The following is a 19268-nucleotide window of genomic DNA, read 5'->3' on the forward strand; positions in this document are numbered from 1 at the left end:
TTCAGTTTGGCTGCATTACTTCTGGCCAAGTCAACAGGAGCTGAGCACTCCTCTTCCCTGTGCACCTCTCCAAAGTTCAGTCCCTGCTAATGACTGAGGCTCCTTTGTGGGTTAAAACTTTTCTCTCTCCTCTTTCTTTCATCTCCATCTGCAGGCTGGGTACTAGTGAGCTCAATCCTCATAAAGAAACTGCTGGGCAGAGCCACGGTGAAAATGCAGAAACCTTTCAGGAAGAAGCTCTAGCCTAGCCCAGCTGTGCCATTCCTGTGATACAGTGGAAGAAGGTCCCACAGGCCACTGTTTGCTTCAGAAATGGGCTGAGACGCTCCAGCAGTGAGGATCTATTTGGAAAGGGGGAGGTCTTTAAAGCCATGGGTAGTGCAGCTTCAGAGGATGAAGCCCTGGGAGACTGCCCTTCTTCAGCACCCAGAGGAGACAGCACAGGGGTATGGGTCCCTCCACGCTGAAAGCTCACACCAGCTGAAAGTTAATGCATAGACAGTATATCTGGCTGCTTCTCTCTAGCTTCTTTTAAAGTCATGCCCTTCTCTCTGCAATGTCCAGAAAAAGCACATGCTCCATGGCAGGTCTGGAGGCCCAGGGCTACAACAAGCTGCGATGGCTGTCAGTCAAGGCTTTCCACAAGGTTCTTGTGGCACACACCTAGATGGCTTGTGTTCTTATTTATCATTACAATACTAGTTCCACTATAAGTTTGAAGGCAAAAGGGTACTGGGATGGTTTCACCCCTGGAAACCACGAAGGTCTGGCTGCCTCCGATGCCAAGGAGAGGCATGGCTTGTTAGACCATGTGCACTGACATCTGTGAGGAGGAGCCCTGAACTGCACCATACTGTCTGTTGTCACAGGTGTTGGCTGTCTGCTGGTTGCTGGAGGGAGGGCTGATCATGTGCATCCCGTGTTCCATTCCTGTGGAAAGGTATTGCCTCTCTCCAAAGGCCCCACTGGATGGGGAAGAGCAGAGTAAAGTGCTTTGGGAGGTGGTGAGTTTCTCTGGGCTTGCTGCCAGCCTGGGGGAAGCAGGGAAATTGTATCCATAGAGGTTGTAGGGATTGTGCAGGGAGAAGGCGTTGTAGGAGCTCTGCTGCATGTGGCCACCACCAAACATGTGTGAAGAGGAGGAGGTGGAGGCAGGGTTGCCTGCTTGCATGACATACTGAAACTGAGAGCTGGGGAAAGATCCCAGCTGGCCACTGTATGCCTCCATCTTGCTGTTGCTGGGCAGGGAGGAAGGAGCTGGCATTCCTGAGATCAAGGATGGAGTCCTCTGAGGCATGAAGGTTTCAGAGGGCTGCGAGGCAGAAGCAGTGCTGCTCTGCAGCCGATTGTAGCCACCATCACTCAGCCCTGGGTAGCTCTGCAATGCAGCCATGTTGCTTCTGGCACATGGGGGATAATCAGACAAGTTGAGGTTGCAAAGCTGACTCTCCCTGCAGCCAACATTGAAAGTGTTGGGGGCCAGATGAAAGGCCGGAGGAGAGCAGGATGGAGAGAGAAGGTGAGAGGAAGCAGATGGTGATGGGGTCCCTGTGCTGGAGGTGGTTGGGGAGGTTCCTGTGCTGCCTCCTGCAAAACAAAACACATGGGAGGATGTTCAGAGACCAGAATCACATCTGCAATATGAGACAGTCCCATTAGAAAACAGCTTAGTTTAATAAAGGAACAAGGGTGGTAAAATGGCCGCTGGAAAACTCAAGTCTTTCTTGGCATGGGCCCTCACTTTATTAATAGCATCCCTTGGTCTTTCCTCATGCTTTTTTGTGATGACTTTGTTTTTTGACTGAGGATTATTCCCTTTTAAAAGGGAGAGGGAAGCAAGTCTGCCACAGAGCAACTCAGGGCATTGGGAAAAGCTGCGAGAAAGCATTGCTCTATCAGTCAAGAGATCTGCCATCTCCAGGCATGTGTGCCTAGTTCTTTTTATGGGGAAAAAAATAGTGTCTTTCTCTTCTCTCCAGGTCTGCAGGAAGACCACTAGTCTGGTCCCACTGCAAACATGCTTTATCATCTGCTCATAGGCTTGTGGCGGGAAGTGGCTGAAAGCATGTTGGACTTCTGCACCATTCAACATTTTTTTCAGATGGCTCATGGTGCAGCGGGACTGATTTAAGCCAGAAGTAACACTAAAATGAAGGGACAGAGTTTCAAGCTATAGCCTGTACCACAGAGCAGAAAAAGAGGATCTGTCAGGATTTTCAATCATGTACTTAAACTTTAAAAGGGATTCCATATGTTGTACCACTGGTGTTAACAAAATATTGATATATATCCATGTCGGCAGTATCAACGCATTATGCAATATTTATGCCATGAATGATGGAATTGACTATTTTGCACAGCAGGAATGCTCACATGTTCTGACCTGGGAAAATAATACTGTGTAATACTACCAAGAATGGTAACAAACTAAAAGTAAGTGGTATGAAGAAGCTGATGGCACAATTTTGAGCTTGAAAAGAGGTTATTTATCAGCAACAATCTGAGTAACAGGAAGCTTCCTTGAGCAACCGGGAAAATAAATGAGTTCTGTGTGTAAGGGAATTCAATTTTCTGATGTGAAACCTTTTATTTTCATTTGAATTATTCTCTTTGTGTGAGATCCCCTTTCTGCATTAGGGCAACTAACAGTCTTGTAAAAGCAGAAAAGAGGTGCTGGTGAAGAGATTGACTGAGGAATAAGCAGAACCAGAGGAACTGGGAAGACAATTGGTGAGGGAGCATTTTTGACAAGCTAGAAGATGACAGGTGAGATGCAAAGAGAACGGAAAAGAGTGTGTTAGAGTGAGCAGATGAAATTTAACCAAGGCAGAGATTGCAAATTGAGCATTAAAAATAAGGGACAGCTTTTTCTTGTGTCACCTTGTGGAAAAAAAAGCAGCAGGACTTTGAGACTATGTCTGCTGCCAAACAGGGGAGGAACTGAATGCAGTGCTGCTTGATGAAAAGAGAATAGGTGATGCTAATGGTTAAGAAATGCATTAGAAAGACAGGTTCTGTGTCAGTATATGAGGTGAGAATGTAAGTGAGGTTATATTTGACTCTTTCTAACACACCTAGGATGAAACAGAATGGGAAGTGAAAATGTACTCTTGAGACATTAATAGTATTTATGATTTTTTAACTTAAAAAATTTTCTGAAGCCAGACACAATAAAAAGAAGAAAAACCTTGGGCAAGCACAGCTTGGAGTGACTGCTGTTGACCCAGGCAGCATTAACAAAATGCGTGTTTCTGTGTTGCTAAATCAAATCAGTCATTCCCATTACCAGCCATGGGGAGGAATGCTTATTGGTTATCGCTTATTTCTAGGCTCCTGACTCCTTTATTCAAAGCATAGAAGAGAAACATTGCATTAAATCTCCATTAAAGTTAATGAGAAAATTTGAAGTTTCAAATGGCATCATGAATTCTCTGTATTTGCTTCTTGACAATACTGAAATGTTAAAACTTGCTCTTGTCTTTTAGGTCCAGAGTTCTAAAGCTTTTTGTGTGAATTTCTAATTTATTTTAAAGGGTACATTTCACTGTTTCATTTCAAGTCTCTGACAGACAATCTTGGGCTAATTTTGTTGTGGTAAGTTAAGTTGGTACCTCCTCCTGCCTTTCTCTCTGTCTCTCTGTTACAGGTTGTCAACAATGCAGCAGGGTCAGCAGAAGGAAATGTCTGCCTCTACACAAGTAGTTTCATTGCAGTCTGTTTTTTGAAAGTAGTTGAAATTGCTGATAAAGTTGAGATTGAACTGAGGTACACAACTACAGACACACATATTTCTGTTAGCCCTACACTTAAAGAGTGCAACCTCCAGCAGGGAGGACAGGCAGACGGCTGAGTTTGCGCATCATCCTTTAGTTATCCAAGCCCAAAATCCAGAGGTCACATAATCAGAAAACAAATACAGCACAAAGTGAGATGCATTTAACCCACAGTAACCCCATACTTGACTCTTTACACCACATATTTCATGAACAAACTGCAGATAGTGACTTAGTTGCTGACAGTGTCTGGAGAATAAGTAAAAATGCGTATGTATATATATATGAGTATTCAATGATCTGTTTGAAATAAAATATGTAGAATAAATTATTAAATGTAATGTCTTCATTTCAGTCTTCCTTTACCCGATAATTAACCTTTAAAAACTATGTAGGAGAAGAGTGTACACACCAGTTACCCCAAGCATTAGTCTTTATTCATCTACTAAGGAGCTATGATCAAGTTATACCCATAACTGAGGCTTTCGTAGAATAAGTAGAGGTTGCTAATTAGCAATTGCAAGGGTTGCTTAATGTCTCCAAAACTGAGAATTGCACATTTCAGGTCACTCCCAAAGAGAGACTGAAGTGATTCTGCTTTGAATTATCCCTATTTTCAGGCCAACAGAAAAACCCTGAAGTCACAACACAGTGGTTAGGAAATAAAGTAAAGAAGTTTTTTCTTTTTCTCTGTAACTTCAAAATGATGAGGAGGTAAGAGATCCATCGACAGGAGTCAACACCAAACCTGACAACTCTCTTTTAAGAATGCTTTGCTACGAATGCCAACCACAGCACAGGACACACCACACTTATGATGTAACAGAGAATAACACAGAAGCATGAAGTTCCTGATCATTTGCAGAATAATTTTTATACTTTTAAGTGGAATGAGAAACAATACAGAGCAAGGCCCTTCTCAGCTCATTCTCTTCAGAAGGCAAACAGCTCCACTCTGCTCTGAATGCTATTTCTTATCCATATTTGCTGGCAGCACTAAGTATAGGCCAAATGCAAACTGGATTTTGTGAAGTTATAACTTGGTCTGTAGTTGTTAAAAAGTCAGCCAAATATCCCTAGAGATGGCAGCAAGCCCAGCAAGTATATCCACACCATACTACAGCCTTCAATCCATGGATGTGTATGTCATTTTAATGGAAGTCATGGATACAAAAAAGCTCGTTAAACTGATACGCAAGACTATGTTTAGGTCTGGTTTAATTCAACTGAAACCTAATTTAAGCAAGAACAAAATGAATCTCTCAATAATTCTCCTATGTTCTTTTTCTCTACCCGCTGTTTCCCATGGAAATAGTTGCCAATACCAAAAGCATTTACTAGTAGTGTCACAGTATCTCTCACCTCCACTGTCAGCATATTCCAAAGTGATTAATTGCTACTATGCCCATATGATAATTTTTTGGCTCTGCAGACATCGGTCCCATATATGCCACATTTGTATAAAATACAAGGTTCAGAACTTCAAAGCCTGCTCCTTTGTATCTGAGCCCTGCACCACATGCCAGATGAAACTGTCTGTCCTCACAGTATCCTGTTGTTATGTCCAGGGCTTAGCCAAGCAAGGCAACATCCTAAAGGAAGGCTGCTCTCTGTTTAAGCATAAAAATGATAGCTAAGTTGACTTTATCAAAACAACAGAAGCATTTTCAAAGATGGAGAGTGGAGAATGACCTAGTGTAACAGAAGTCAAAATTTGCAAATTGCACTGAGAAGTAACAAATCATTGGTAAGGAGAGAAGGTGGGAAAAAGAAGAATGAAATCATGGTGGAAGACAAGGAGACCCTGTTGAGAAGGTGGGATGTAAATGCAAACCTTCTTCCCCATGCCAGCATTTCCTCTTGTGACACCATATACAAATGCTGGCTGTGTGCCGGTGGCAGATATGTGCCCACGAGGGTTAGGGAAGAAATTACAGCTTTTCATCTGGGTATCAACAAGAACTGCCATTAAAACATTGTCTCAAGTAGCTTGTGACTAGTCTTTCCTTCCTGTTACCTGTGTCCATCTCAGCCTTGGTAATGGTGCTGTCTCCCCATATGTTCCCAAAAAACCCTTGCTTTTCCTTTTACCTGGACTGAGCTTGTGTTAAGGACAGTGTGAGGGTGAACTGCAAGCCCATGGTAAACTGCCTCAGTCCATGAGTATGATGTGCCTTAAAATGAGGGGCCAGAGTATTCTTGAAGCATTCAGCATGCCAGGGTGTCTGAAAGGCAACAGAGACCTCTTCCACATAGGGCAGGTCACGTAGAGAACTTATAACACTGCAATGTAGATGGAAAATACATCTGCCAGCAGCCAGCACTAGCCAAAGGAGCTTTCTGGCAACTGCAAGATAGTGGGGAGAGCATCAGTGCCAAGGGAGTCTGAAGCAATTGTGCATGGAAAATTTTCTGGGATCTCTTTTACGAACGACACCATACTATTTAGTTGACCCACAACTTATCCCAACCTCCTTTATCTGAAAGGTGCACATAAATCAAGCTTTGGACTCCACTGCAACATATTTTCCTTGCTAATGTTTCCAGCCATTGGTTGTTACCATAACCTGCAGCGCCCCCGTACAAACCTCTAGGTCCTCGAAGTCCTTTCTTAGTGCAAAGGAGGAGAGAAAACGCAAGGTGAAGTTGCAGTCAGCACAAGATGTCTGAACATGAATGCCATGCCCTGTGCAATGGCAGAGTCTCATCCGACAGGCAAGAGCTTCAGAGCAGTTTGGGCAACTTGGTTGCAGCCTGCAGCTCTTAGCATATCTGGCCTCAGGCACTACGAACAGGTGTGGCTGTGGGTCCTCAGAGCTTGTGCCTTGACTTTCTAACAAGGACTTTCTAACAGCGAGATGGTTTGTCTTAAGATTTTATGTTTTGATGGGTCAGGCAGTAAAGAGTTATTCTTTGAGAGTAAATGCTTCGTAAACAACTCAGCCCGCTTCCACTTACAAGCTAATTTAGCTTATGGCTGGATCCACACTGCAGGTTCAGCATGGCCAGCCTATGGCCTGAAGGCTGTTTGGCTCAGCCCAGCAGGACAGTGTCTGGCCCACAGCCTCAGCCAAACCATCTTCCACCTTCATATGTGAGCAGAACCTAACCCAAAAGCCAGATGCCTGGATTGATAGGTGCACGACCTCGCTTATGCATCTCCTGGAGGAGCCACAACTCTTCTGACACATGCCCAAGATGTTGGCATCTTCACTGTATGATAGGCATGTGTCCAAGCACCTGAGGGTGCAGGAAAAAGAGTCTGTGGCCACCAGTCATTCTTCTGGCTCACAGCTCTCCTCCTGGCTTAACTTGAGTGAATAAGCCCTCCTGAGAGGCAGTTTATATTCACTTGGGCACAAAGCCATGCTAATGCAACTCTCCAGCTTTCCAAATGGAGCTGGCCAGGAGCTGGCATGTGTCTGGCCAGCAAGGAGCACAGAGCAGCCTGTCCATGCAGATGTACTGGAAGGTCTGTTTTTTGTGAGGACTCTACAGACTTGTACACATATGTAAAGAGCATTTCTAAAGTACAGGAAAGAGCAACTCTTCACAGTGTTCTGTAGTATTCTAGCCTTGGACACAACAGTAAATAAATGTGATGGTGTGCATGCAGGAAAACAAATTTGAACAAAATGTAAAATCCCATTCCCTTTCTGTGCATTTGTACATGCATATATGTTAAATATGGCTTATGAAACTTACTCTGTCTTCCAAGTTACTTCACCTTTGGTTGCAGAACAAAAATTAAATTTGCTAATTCCCTAAAGATAGGAATCTGAGAGAATAATAAGGTAAGGAGGGAGGGTTTGTGCAAATTGCCAGGTGGTCTGACTGATAGCTCATGAGGCAGAGTGTGCCACTGTAACCATATGATCTCATGTTCTTTAATAGCCTTAGCACAAACCTGGATCCATTTCTGCTTCAGGCAGCACACACCTCAGTCCTGCTTGATGCCTCCAGGCATCTAAATGGCACAAAATCAGGTATCACTCCTGTTCTCACCTATCATGACAACTTTTACCTTGCAAGTAAAACTGGTAGTTCAAGGTCTCTTCTCCTATTCCTAGTTTTCCAAAACCCAAGTCTAAAACCCTTAGAAGGACTGAAGGATTCTTCATCACATCCTTCTTGCACCATCATTACTCGAGTTCTCAATTCAGCTCCTTGCAAAACTAAACAGCTTTGATGCCTCTTCCTTCTCACCAAGCAAGGGCAGGACCACCTGGTTTGTGACATGTTGGACTCTTTCTTCATTCTTTCCTCATTTCTAGGAATGAAAACTTCCCACTTTCATGGGAATGAGAGCCATTTCTGTCTTTGCAGAGTGTAGCTGCATTTTTTTCTCTCTAGAGCCCTTGGCCAATTATCAAATTATGAATCCGCTGGTAAAACCTTTAAAAGGCCCAAACGAGACTCAAAATCTACCACATGCCAAGTTGCTGGGTTGTAGAGGAAACATAAAGAGTGCTTTGTAGTTCTTCAGGATACAGCTCATGGGGCACAAAAAAAATGATTACAGCAACAGACCGAAGGGGAAAAGCATATACTGTATGGCACAGAGGTGAGAAATGAAAGGAAATTTTGGTTAACAAGTTACAGAGAAGGACTTTTTTTTATAAGTTTCCCTCAAATTACAAGAATCACTGGAATTAATGGGAGATCTAGAACAACTCAGAATAATACTTTACTTCCCTTTAGCTCTTACAGATTTCTGCAACACAAACTGAGAAGTCAGAAAGTTAGAGATAAAACTTGTTTCAGTCACCCTCCAAGATAAAACATTTTCAAGATCTAATGGTAAAAAACAACCCTTTTGTTCTAATGTGGACAAAAAGTAGAATTCAGGACATCTGATTTCAATTCCCATCAATATCCAGAGCACCAAGGGAACTTTCCCGAAAGCACCCCCTTTCCAGGACCTGCAGACTGTCTTTAATGCAAGGGTTTCCACTCCTCACATAAACACATGGTACTCTTGGGCCAGATCCACACTGTCTCAGGAGAACATTACCTTCTGTCTTATATGCAGACAGTTGTAATGTGGCACACACAACAGTTCCATGAGCTTTATATCAGCTCCACCTGTTCCCCTTCTTCAAGTACAGATCAAATCAACTCAGACTCGGAGGATGATGAGTGATAATCGTGCATGGTCCTTCACATTTAAAACCATCAACTGGGCACAAACATTGACAAGGGGGTTATGTAGCAAAAGCTACTCTAAGAGAGGACGCAGAATGAAAACAGGATGCGGAAAAGGACTCCCTGTGGTATAAATCCTTCAGAAAATCACAACAGAAGCTTCTGCAACATTGCAGCTGAGGTTAACTGAAATTGTGATCATTTTTTCTTTACTTCTGTCACAGAAGTAACCTGAATTGCAAACTTCTGCCAATCTTGAGGGAGTCTGCTTTGGGCCAACACTGGCCCTGGAAACTCCTGCACATTAAATGATAAAAAATACAATAAAAAACTATAAAATCCAGAGGCACCAATTCAGAATTTCTGAATTGAGAAAAAATGTCACAGTACTGTGGCAAGCTCAGAGGACATGTCATTTTCTATTCAAAACAAAATAATGTGCTACTCTGAGGAAATTTGCAATTCTTTAAAGTAGTATTGCCCACCTCCCATCATTCATGTGAAATCTGATCATCACACAGCCAATAACAGAGATTTTCACTTCAGTCATTGGAATTCAGGGTAAACACCTCGCTGGAGTAACAAAGCACTTCAGGCTCCTGTCAGGTCATCAGGGAGTGGCAGCAGCCACTCCTGTCACATCTGGGAGGGTATTTTAATTTTCAGTGTGAAAGATGAGACACTGAAGCACCAAAAATGTCCCTTCTCTAAAGAAAAAATATTTGCAACTCAGCAAAGAAGCTGGAACAGTTAGATCCCTATTGCTTTGTTTAAATGAGGCAATCTACAAGCCATTTGAAGTATGTAGCAGAAACCAGTGCTTGATCCCAATAACTCTGGCAACAACTGCTCTGTTTCTAATCTCCTCTTCAAGGTCAAAAGAATCAAGACAATAATTGAGACCAAACCTTGATATCTGACCTCTGCCAATAGCCTAAACTGCTCACAATTGATTTGAAAGGAAAGCAGCATCCAGATTATCCTGGTGACAGTGCTGAGAGAACTGATGGCTGCCATTGGGAGGCAAGGGGCCAAGCAGATGAATTTGTAGGTTGTTCAACCTCCTTTGGCATAATGTCTCTTTTGGGAGACACTATTTTTGGGATCTAGGATCTCAGATAAAGCCAAAAGGATCTTAATAGTTATTTACTTCTTTCTGTCTCCAGGCGCCTGTGATGCCTTCAGATGAAGTTCTAGAGGGCTCAGTTTTCCTTCCACTTGACACCAGTACACATTTGTGCACTCAGGATTTTGTTTGCATATGGTTGCAATCAGGGCAGCTCTCTGAGCACCACCCCCATGAGTGAAATGTATTATACCGAATAAGTAACAAGCTGTACAGACAAACTTTGGCAAGACGGAGGTGATGCCTGCCCAAAAAGTGTAATGTTTACAGAGAAGGTGGAAAAGCAGCACCACCTAAGCTCAGGGTATCTGTCTCCCATCTGCTGACCTACCATTCTTGACAGACTTAGTGTCTGTCTTGAAACACTGTTCCTACAAGAAAACTTTGTTCCTTTCCAGCAGTAAATGGGACATTTGAGTCTCTTCCATGCTGAGGACAGGGTGTGTACCCTTTTGTGCGTATCCTTGTTGACACAAAACTGCAGGATTAAGATATTCCCATCTCAGAAGAAGACAGTAGGACCTGTACTCGATCATCAGTGTGTATGTGCATGCTGCTCTAGGGCTAGCAGTATACCTGTTGCTACCAGAGACAGCAACAGCTGTCTTGCCAGAGAGGAGCAGACCCCTCTTTGTCTTCAGTACCCTTTTAGACAATTTTCAAGCTCTTAATGCCAATCTCAAAGAACCATTAATGCCAATTTTGCAGACTCTTTGAGAGGTGGACTCTTTACCTCAGGTCTCCAGTCCAAGATCAATGCAGATGATCAAGCTGATGGAGACAGGGTTGAATCTACTGAATCTACTCTTCGGTGGAGTGCCTCAGCAAAGGCACTTATTCAAAGAAAGAGACCCCATTTGAAAGGAAAGCTGCCTTGAAAATTCACCAGTCAAGTCTAAGATGTTTGAGCAAATTTGGTATGTATATACCAAAGCAGCAATTTAATGGTGAAGTAAACTTTTATGTGCTGCAAGCCTGCTGATATACCACATCATGTAACTCCCATACTGGTCCTGAAATTCTGCTTAGGAGGAAATTCTTTTTACCAACTGCCAGGGTCCTTTGATTTCACTTCTTGCATAAGTCATCAGCTTTTGTAGGAAAGATCAGATACTGATCACTATTCTACTATTGTCCCAGTGCCTTTCTAATCTCTATGTCCTGGCAAAACTTACAGTCACTGATAGTGATCTGCTCATCACAATATCCTGTGGGAAACTGGATATCACTGGATATAGAAGCCAGTAATAGCTCTTTTTACTCTTAGAAAGTGACATAATCCAGAGTTACTGAAACTCTTTTCTTCTTCCCCCCTGCCTCTTCTTTTTTTATGTTCCCTTTTATAATCAAGAAACTGAGCCACATATTTTTAATAATGAGAATCTGGATGTAGTTCAATCTAAATTTTGAAAATATATTCCAATTAAAGACGTTAATAGACTCTTGGCTTTCCCTACATCCCATTGACATGTGCATTCAATAATCCCAAGACCCCTTTTTCCCTAGTAGTAAGTAGACTGCAGTGTGGGTGACATCACTCTCCAGAAGGTCAGCCTTCCCTGGGCTTCCATTTTCTGAGTATTTCTTGCAAAGGTTTTGTTCAGGGGGAACTTTCTTTTTCCAAACTGGCTGCAAACCTGCTGTGACTGTCAAACATGGCGTTTGTTCCTGTGAAACTGTGATGACTTTTGGATTACATGCTCCAAAAGAGAGGTTTGTTCTCAAGCCAAAGGGTTTCACTAACAGAAAGAGCATGTTCGCCCCCTTGGTAGGACAATGTGGTCACCAGTCAGGTCACAGACCTGCAGAGACTTACTGATGTGCTTTACTTCAATGGCAACACGTGCAAATAAAGTTCATGGACTGCTACATTCAGCCGCACCAGGCATCTGTGCGACTGGTTGCGATATCAAGCTTACCAGTTTATGTGGCAGCTGAAACCTATCATTGTGCAGATTAGAGAGTTATTTAATCCCTGTATGAAACAGCTGCATCCAGCACACGGAGTATCGATTTTGGTGTGTCATTGGGCCCCTTGCTCAACATACAGCTTGGGCCAAGCAAATGAGCAAAGCACTAGGATGCATGTTGAATGGCAGAAAGGATAATGTGGAAAATATTACACCTTTATATAGTTGTATTGTGTGGATGCATCTGGAATACTCTGTGTAGACTTTTTTAAAAGAAATTATTAAGAATCTGGAAAACTTCCCACTAGAAGAGAAATTAAATGACTGGTGCTATTCACTTTGAGAGGCACAGAAGAAGGACATAAAAACATAAAATAATTAAATGTATAAAGAAGGTGGATGAGAGAGAACTCCTTCTCTCTTAACATCCCACAAAAAAGGATGGACATTAGGTTGGAATAGAAAAATCAGAGCCACTTGAATGAAGCATGTTCCACACAGTTGTTTCATAAAAACATGAAAATTACAGTAACAAGAGTATCAGGGATGGGTAACACAAAGCTAACATCTCTACAAGATAGTAGAGGCCATAAAAATTTGGTACATAAGCTAAGAATCTGTAGCAATTCATAGGTCAGAACTTTATGCTGCTGACAACCCAAGCTCTTACCCCAGAAAACATAATTTTTCCTACTACAGTAAGAGGGACTCGTCTCTAGAAAATCAAAGCTGAATTCTGCAGTTCTTATAGCAGAACTGGTCCAGCAACTTCTCTAGATTTCATGTAACTGGAACCTATTGCTTTTTTCCTATCTACCACTATTCTCTCCCTCCTCACAGGCTGGATAACCATAACTTCCTCCTCATCAAGCAGTCACTTTTGCTGCTCTCACCCTGTCTCTCTGAAGTAAATATGCATTCCTTTATAGCTGCAGTGGACACATCTAGTCCCAAAAACCTCCTGTAGCCTCCTGTGCAATCTCTCAATTAACAATGCAAGGGCTAAAAGGAAGGCTTGCAATTCTTCAAATGTTTATTCAGAAATGTCACATGTTCACCCAGTTTTGGAGACAACAATGTGATTTAGAATTAAAGTATCTGTTTATTAAAATAATACCCTGAAAACTTCTAATTCATAAATATACAAGGGTGTGAGATAACGGCATGCAGCTCAGAGCACTGAAGCTTCAGGCGGGAGAGAGAAGGAAAGTCCAAGGCAAGTTATTTACATGTGAAGACTGGCTCAGGCTGGGAGGATCCAAGGTGCAAGAGCTTATTGGTGATGTCAGCTGTTAAACACCAGTGATTTACTCACCTGTCACCCAGTTCATGTGCTTGAAAACAAGGAGACGAAGAGGTATGAGCATGGTATATCCTGGTTGTCTTACGTTTGGAGGGAAGAATCACATGTGGCTTAAAGCCACCCCAGCATTTCTTGCTCTTTCTGCCAGCAATTCCAAGGCTTCCAGACCAGACCATTTGTGCTGGCCTTTGGGGGATGTCCCAGCAGTCAGAAATTAAAATAGAGTGTGTTTGTACTTTGGTTTTGCATCTATTTTTGAGACCAGGGGACAGCTTGTTACAGCAACTACTGAGAGGTGAGCACTATGATGGTTGGAATATTTCTGGTTCATTATCTTGAGCTCATTTGACATGGTCAAACGCAGAGCTCAAAGCACTTTTTTGTAATGAGTTATTAAGTTTTTGAGATCAACCTGTGAACACAACTTTAGTTACAGGCTGCCCTAAGCCTAGAGGTCTGTGGTGCAGTGGTGGTGGTCTGCACAGAGCCAGCTGGTCACAGGGTACTGGCTTGCTTCCTGGTTTTTCAGCTGCCAAACTATATTATAGCAAGCTAAAAATACATTAAATATTTTCCTTTCCTAGTATTACCTTACCACGTAAGCAATTGCTGGACTTGCCACTAGGATGTTATCTGATAACCGAGGGGAGGGGAGGGGTCGAGCCCAAATAGGGAGTGAGACATTGGAGAGAGTCTGCTTCAGTGGCTGTGACCAGGAGGAGAAGCTGTTATGTTTCTATTTAGGTGAGTGATGAAAACATTCCTGAGTGCCTTCTTTAACCCATCTCTGACCACATCTCCCACTATAAGTGCTCCTCCACACAAGCCCCTGAGCTTGTGCAAAATCTCTCCTGCCCCAAGTTGTGCCATTTAAGACCAGTTGGGTGACCATGTAAAGACCATGTAAAGACATGGGGAGTCTTACACAGCTGACTGGAGTGTGCTCTATCCTTCTCTGATGCTATGCCATCAGAAACATGATTCAGCAGGTGACCTAGGCTCTGGGGTGTTGCACGTGGAACTGAGGTAGGGGACAGTCAGCAAGAAGACAGTCCTGCACTGTATACTCTTCTGATTCTGCCCTGGTGATGGGCAGCCCCAACAGCCACCATGGCTTCCCTGCCTCTGGAGGAGACCATATCATCCTCAGATGGATTCAAGGTCTGGAGGGAATTTTTGGGGGTGATGTCAAGCTAAAGTGTGAGAGGCTGGAGAATCTGCTGCACAGGGCAGGCATTTGGTTTTGATTGTTTAACCTCACTGGTGTCACATTTACGCACCATTTTGAATTGTTTCTTTTCTTGCATGTATGTTGGAATGAAAAAAAGTATGAGGCTGCCTTGATACCTCCATTCTCAATGATCACTGTGTTTTTAACTAGATATAGCGGCAATAAAGTGAATGGGAAAGGTCTACCCCTGCAAAAAGCAAAATAGCAACACAGTCTGAAACTAGAGATGAAAGCCCTACTTAACAAGTGAGAGATGTAAAGGGCAGAAGCTATGAAAAGACACTGCATGAGCAAGTGGATAACACTTGGCTATCCAATAATTCTTCCCAGATTCTTACTAACAGAAAGTCTCTTCAGCAAGGCCACCAAGTTCTGAGATCAAGGTGCCATGATCCTGAAGGGGGGCATATTCTTGGTCTCCTAAAACTTCCATAGGACACAATCCCATTTCCCTTGTGTTTCCACACAAATAGTAAATGTTAACTATAAATGGAGAACAACGTGTCTGACATGCTTGAGCATTTCCTCAGTCTCTCTGTGCCCTTTTCACACTTAACTCATGCTGTGTTGATAGGCTGCTTCACTTAACCCTACACTCCTTCCTGCTCCTCCTTCTAGCTCTTAGGACTCTAGTTCCAGCACTCAGAAGACCAGGGAGATCAAGTGGTTCTTTTGCACCTCATAAGGCATGGCCTGTCCACCATTTCCATCTACCCTCTCTGCTCTGTCTCCTTTCATTACAGTCAAGAGCTCAATGATGTATGTGACATCCCCATTCCAGTCTCTGGACACACGGCAAAGCGTGTTGCTGCTCTTATGCCCTCTTCTTCTGCTCTTTCTACAGCTCTTTGCATTCCCTTTGTATGCTCACCTTGCTGCTTCTGCATGGTAGTGAAGTCTTCAAAGGTGAGAGTGCGCACGGGGGGCCTCCAGAAGGCGTAGGTCTCCATAATGGCCTCCAGCCCCGTCCTATGCAAAGAAAATAAAACAAGGAGAGAATAAGAATGTCAGTCAGCTGAGGGCATAGGCACTGCGGAAAGAAGGCTCCGACTTTTTTTGACAGGCTGCCAGCGGCTACCGAAAGGTCACCTTGGCATCTGTGAATTCCTCAAGTCTTCCCACACAAGTGCTGGGCACCAGAGTAAAATAAAATTTCCCCAACCCAGGATTTCAAAAGCATCAAACAGTCTCTCAATGCCTTTTTCCTTTATAAAAAGAATCTCAAGCCTCGTGTCTGCTTTACAGGAGACACATGCCTGTCAGCTCCTCAAGGCGCACTTTATCATTGACTGGGCCTCCACACTTGGTGGATGTAAGCTGTCATGCAAACAAAGGAGGTCTGGGATTCAGCCTACAGAACCAGAGATTTTGTGAATTGCCTTTTCCTGCCACTTCCTACTTCTGGAAACTGTTCTGAAGTGCTATGGGAAGCCATCATAAAGGGAATCTTCTTGGTTTTGGACTTTGACTAGAAATGCATAAGATACTCTTTAAAAATGATCAGTGACATCTCTGCTTTGGGTCCTTAACTCACCACAAAGACATAACAAAAAGAAAACACCAAAAAATTTGGTGAGAACTTTTCTTCTTGAAGGGCGGGGGTCTCAGATTTATTCTTATTTTCACCAAAAAATGCTAGCTCTGCTGGAAGTCTCTTAGCTCCACAGCCTCAGTGAGGACACAGGCGCATTATCAGGAAAAGACTCTATGTTCCTTATGAGATAAACCCCTGGAGTTTCTTCCCAGGAAAGGCTCTCCTCTGTGGAAGCTGCACACTGCTCTGTTCCCCATTCCTCACTTTCCCCTGCCTCTTTTCCAGCAGTAGGTTTTAGCCCTTGCGCTGACTGTACACTACTAGAGATTCTTCGTCAAATGCAAGAACATATCCCCTTTCAACGCAAAAGGCACTAACATCCCCAGAGCCTCTCATCAGATGTTGAGCTGACACTGGAGCTGCCTTTTGCTTCTGAAAATGTCTTTCTGCACGTGCCTTCACTCACTCGGTTAACTTTCCAAAGTCTCCCCGGAAGCTTGGATGCTTTAAATACATTGGAGTTGGCAAACTAAACTCTGTATTTTAAGAGGAGGTTTAGAAGAGAGGTTGTTGCATGGTGTTTATTAGCTGCTAAGCTGTTAGAAGTAGAAACAGAAGACATATCTGCATAGCAGTCTCACACTAGTGCTGAGCACATTACAACAAAACTATTTGGTTAATACAGTGGCCTCTGCCAGCTCATAGAGCTCAGAGACAACAAGGCAGTGCAGAATTTGAACCCATCTGCTAAGCTGGGCTCTGTGTGCAAAAGCTACCCTTCAACTACCGATATCATGCCCAGGATTTCCTCTGCTCCCTGTGTGTGAAAGTCACACATTTTCAGACTCCATCTGCTTCTCAACTCTCACAGCTGGGAAGAGAACGGCACCTTTTTTGCAGCCTCATGAAATGCTCCCTGGCCCAAACATGAAGGGAGGACTTTCTGGTACCATATATCCAGGGGCAAAAAATGTCCTGAGCAACTTGCAATGCAACTAGACCTGCTGATGAAAGGACCTGCCTTGGTGATTAAAACCACGTAATATATCCAAAAATGCAGACTGAATGTTCCAGCTCTGCTAATTCAGCTGCCCTGTGTCTTCCACAGGATCATGTGAGGAAGCAAGGAGGCCAGCTCACTAAAACCAGTGGACACGCAGTCTGGTTCAGTCATTAGAACTCCAGCATCAGACTTCTAGCTCTGCTCTCATAACACCCTTCCAGTAAAATCCAAATCCTAATGGGAGGTGGCTCAGGGAGACAGTAAAAGCAGGTTAATGCTATTACCACTGCCTCTCCCTGGAGACTACATCATTATCTGCTCAGCAATTGACTCATTCCAAGTTTCTAGCTCTGCATCTACCACCTTCCGCTGTATCAATACAGTTCTCACAGGTACCATATAATTTGAAAAGGAAAAAATAGAATAGTCAGGAGATAATAAAAGGAAGAAATAAAACAGTAAATTGGGAATAATACACTACTTTCAAGGTTTAGACTCCACTGTGTCTGTGATCTGATAGAGGGTAATTGGCAGCTTTTATTCCTGCCTGTATGTCAGGGAAAGGAAAGATGACTCCAGAGACCCACCTCCTCCTGCTCCAGGAGAGGAGTTCTACAACAGCGCCTTTGCTGTGGACGCAGTTCCTCTCACCCTTCCCTTTCCACACTGCAACTGTTGGAAACAACACTGTGGCTTTGCTGGACTCACAGATTGCCCTGAAATGCCGAGGGCAGCGTGGCAGAAGCAGATACCTGAAGAATGGATGCCAAACTCCACAGCTGGTTCTTCCTGCCACTAATGTGAGACCTTTACTCCTCCAGAACATGTGTGGAACATGCATTACAAAACACCCTCTCTGAGTATGTGGATAACAGAGCTCAAAGTTATGTACAGTTCTCCTATGCATAAATTTAACTCCCTATATACTAGAAAAATCTTTTTTTCCCATTGGTGTACAGTTTGTTTGGGTTTTTTTTTCTTTGGTTTATGTTTTTAGGGGCCTCTTTCACTTTGTGCAGAAAAAGTATCTAAGAAGAACACATCCTTACTGAACTTTCACATCCTTCCATGCATAAGACAAGATCCATGAGACAGCAGCTTCATGTGCTAACCTGCTAGGCCCCTACCACCCTGTGTATGGAGTCTTGCAAAAGAAGAACATGTAGTCATGCTAAAAACCAGCTTTTGATGAGAAGGCACACCACCTTTGTGTGACTGATTTTACAACCCTATTCCCAGCCTTTCTTCTGTCTGTGATGTATTCCTATTTTTGAAAGAAAATGTTGAGGTGGTGAGGTGGGAATCAAGAAATTTAATCCCTGTCAACTCTAATATCTGTGTCTTATGTAGCAATTTATGATATTGGTGTGCTCTCCTAGTCAGCAGAAATACTGGAGTGCTATTATGCGTGTGTGTTCCACCCCCTAACAAGGAAAAGAAGCCCCCCCTGGCCAATGAAGAGACCTTTTGGGACAGCAATAAATGCTGACAAAAAAATAATTGTTTGCAGCATTCCTGAAATCTCAGTAATACGGGGGGAGCTTTGGTGAGGGCTGCTGGTACCAAGTGTGCTGAACATAATCCATGTGGCATTTATTTTCTCTTCCAAAGAGCCGCACTGAAAAATTAACTTCAAACTATCTATCAGTCCATAAACCCTCCCCTCTCACACCATTTTTATGAAGGAAGTAAAAAGCACAAGTATCAGAAGAGGACTCACTGCCAGCTTTTTTTATTTTTTAATAAGGTCAGTCCTTTAAAAGGTATCCAAAATTTACTCTCTCTTTTTCATTCATTCTTTTATTTTTAGTGCTATAAAGTTTTAATAATAGGCAATAAATGAAACAGTTCCATTGTCTGAAAAATGAAAGGACCTATCTGTGCACTTCCATAATCCATCCCATATGGCTGATCTTGCCATTCCCACTGCATGCAGGATTCAGGTCATCATTTCATTGTTCACTGGGGAAGCCAAACTATTGGCTCCAAGTGCCCTCCTGGCTTTCTTATCCTAGACAAAACTCAAAGAGCATTTCCAGCAGAAGCAACTTGTATTCACTTCAGCTGCCCACATCTGAAAGTCAAGTGCTGTTATTTGCCTTCAGCCTTGGGTTTTTTATCTTCCATCACCCTGCTGAGTTTCCTGACTGTTGTCCCTTCTGGCTTCCTCCTGGATAAGGAGGTCCTGCAAGCATCCCACTGTCAAATCAACTTTGCTTGGTCTCCAAAAATAGGCTCTGTGG

The 19268-nt window shown here is 43.2% G+C and overlaps 1 protein-coding gene across 1 annotated transcript in view; it reads right to left on the reverse strand.

Moving 5' to 3' along the window:
* Positions 1 to 768: 768 nt before the first annotated feature.
* The window catches only part of TBX15 (T-box transcription factor 15), an 89962-nt gene continuing 71462 nt past the window's right edge, over positions 769 to 19268 (reverse strand). The window contains exons 7-8 of the mRNA XM_027730386.2: positions 15360 to 15457; positions 769 to 1587 (exon numbers count right to left, since the gene is read on the reverse strand). Of these exons, the coding sequence (XP_027586187.1) occupies positions 803 to 1587; positions 15360 to 15457 (883 nt within the window). The 3' untranslated portion in view covers positions 769 to 802. The remainder of the gene's footprint in view (positions 1588 to 15359; positions 15458 to 19268) is intronic.

This window comes from Pipra filicauda, unplaced genomic scaffold (assembly GCF_003945595.2).
Source record: "Pipra filicauda isolate LSUMZ 115617 unplaced genomic scaffold, ASM394559v2 scaffold69_size3009148_pilon, whole genome shotgun sequence".
In the NCBI taxonomy this organism is placed as follows: Eukaryota; Metazoa; Chordata; class Aves; order Passeriformes; family Pipridae; genus Pipra; species Pipra filicauda.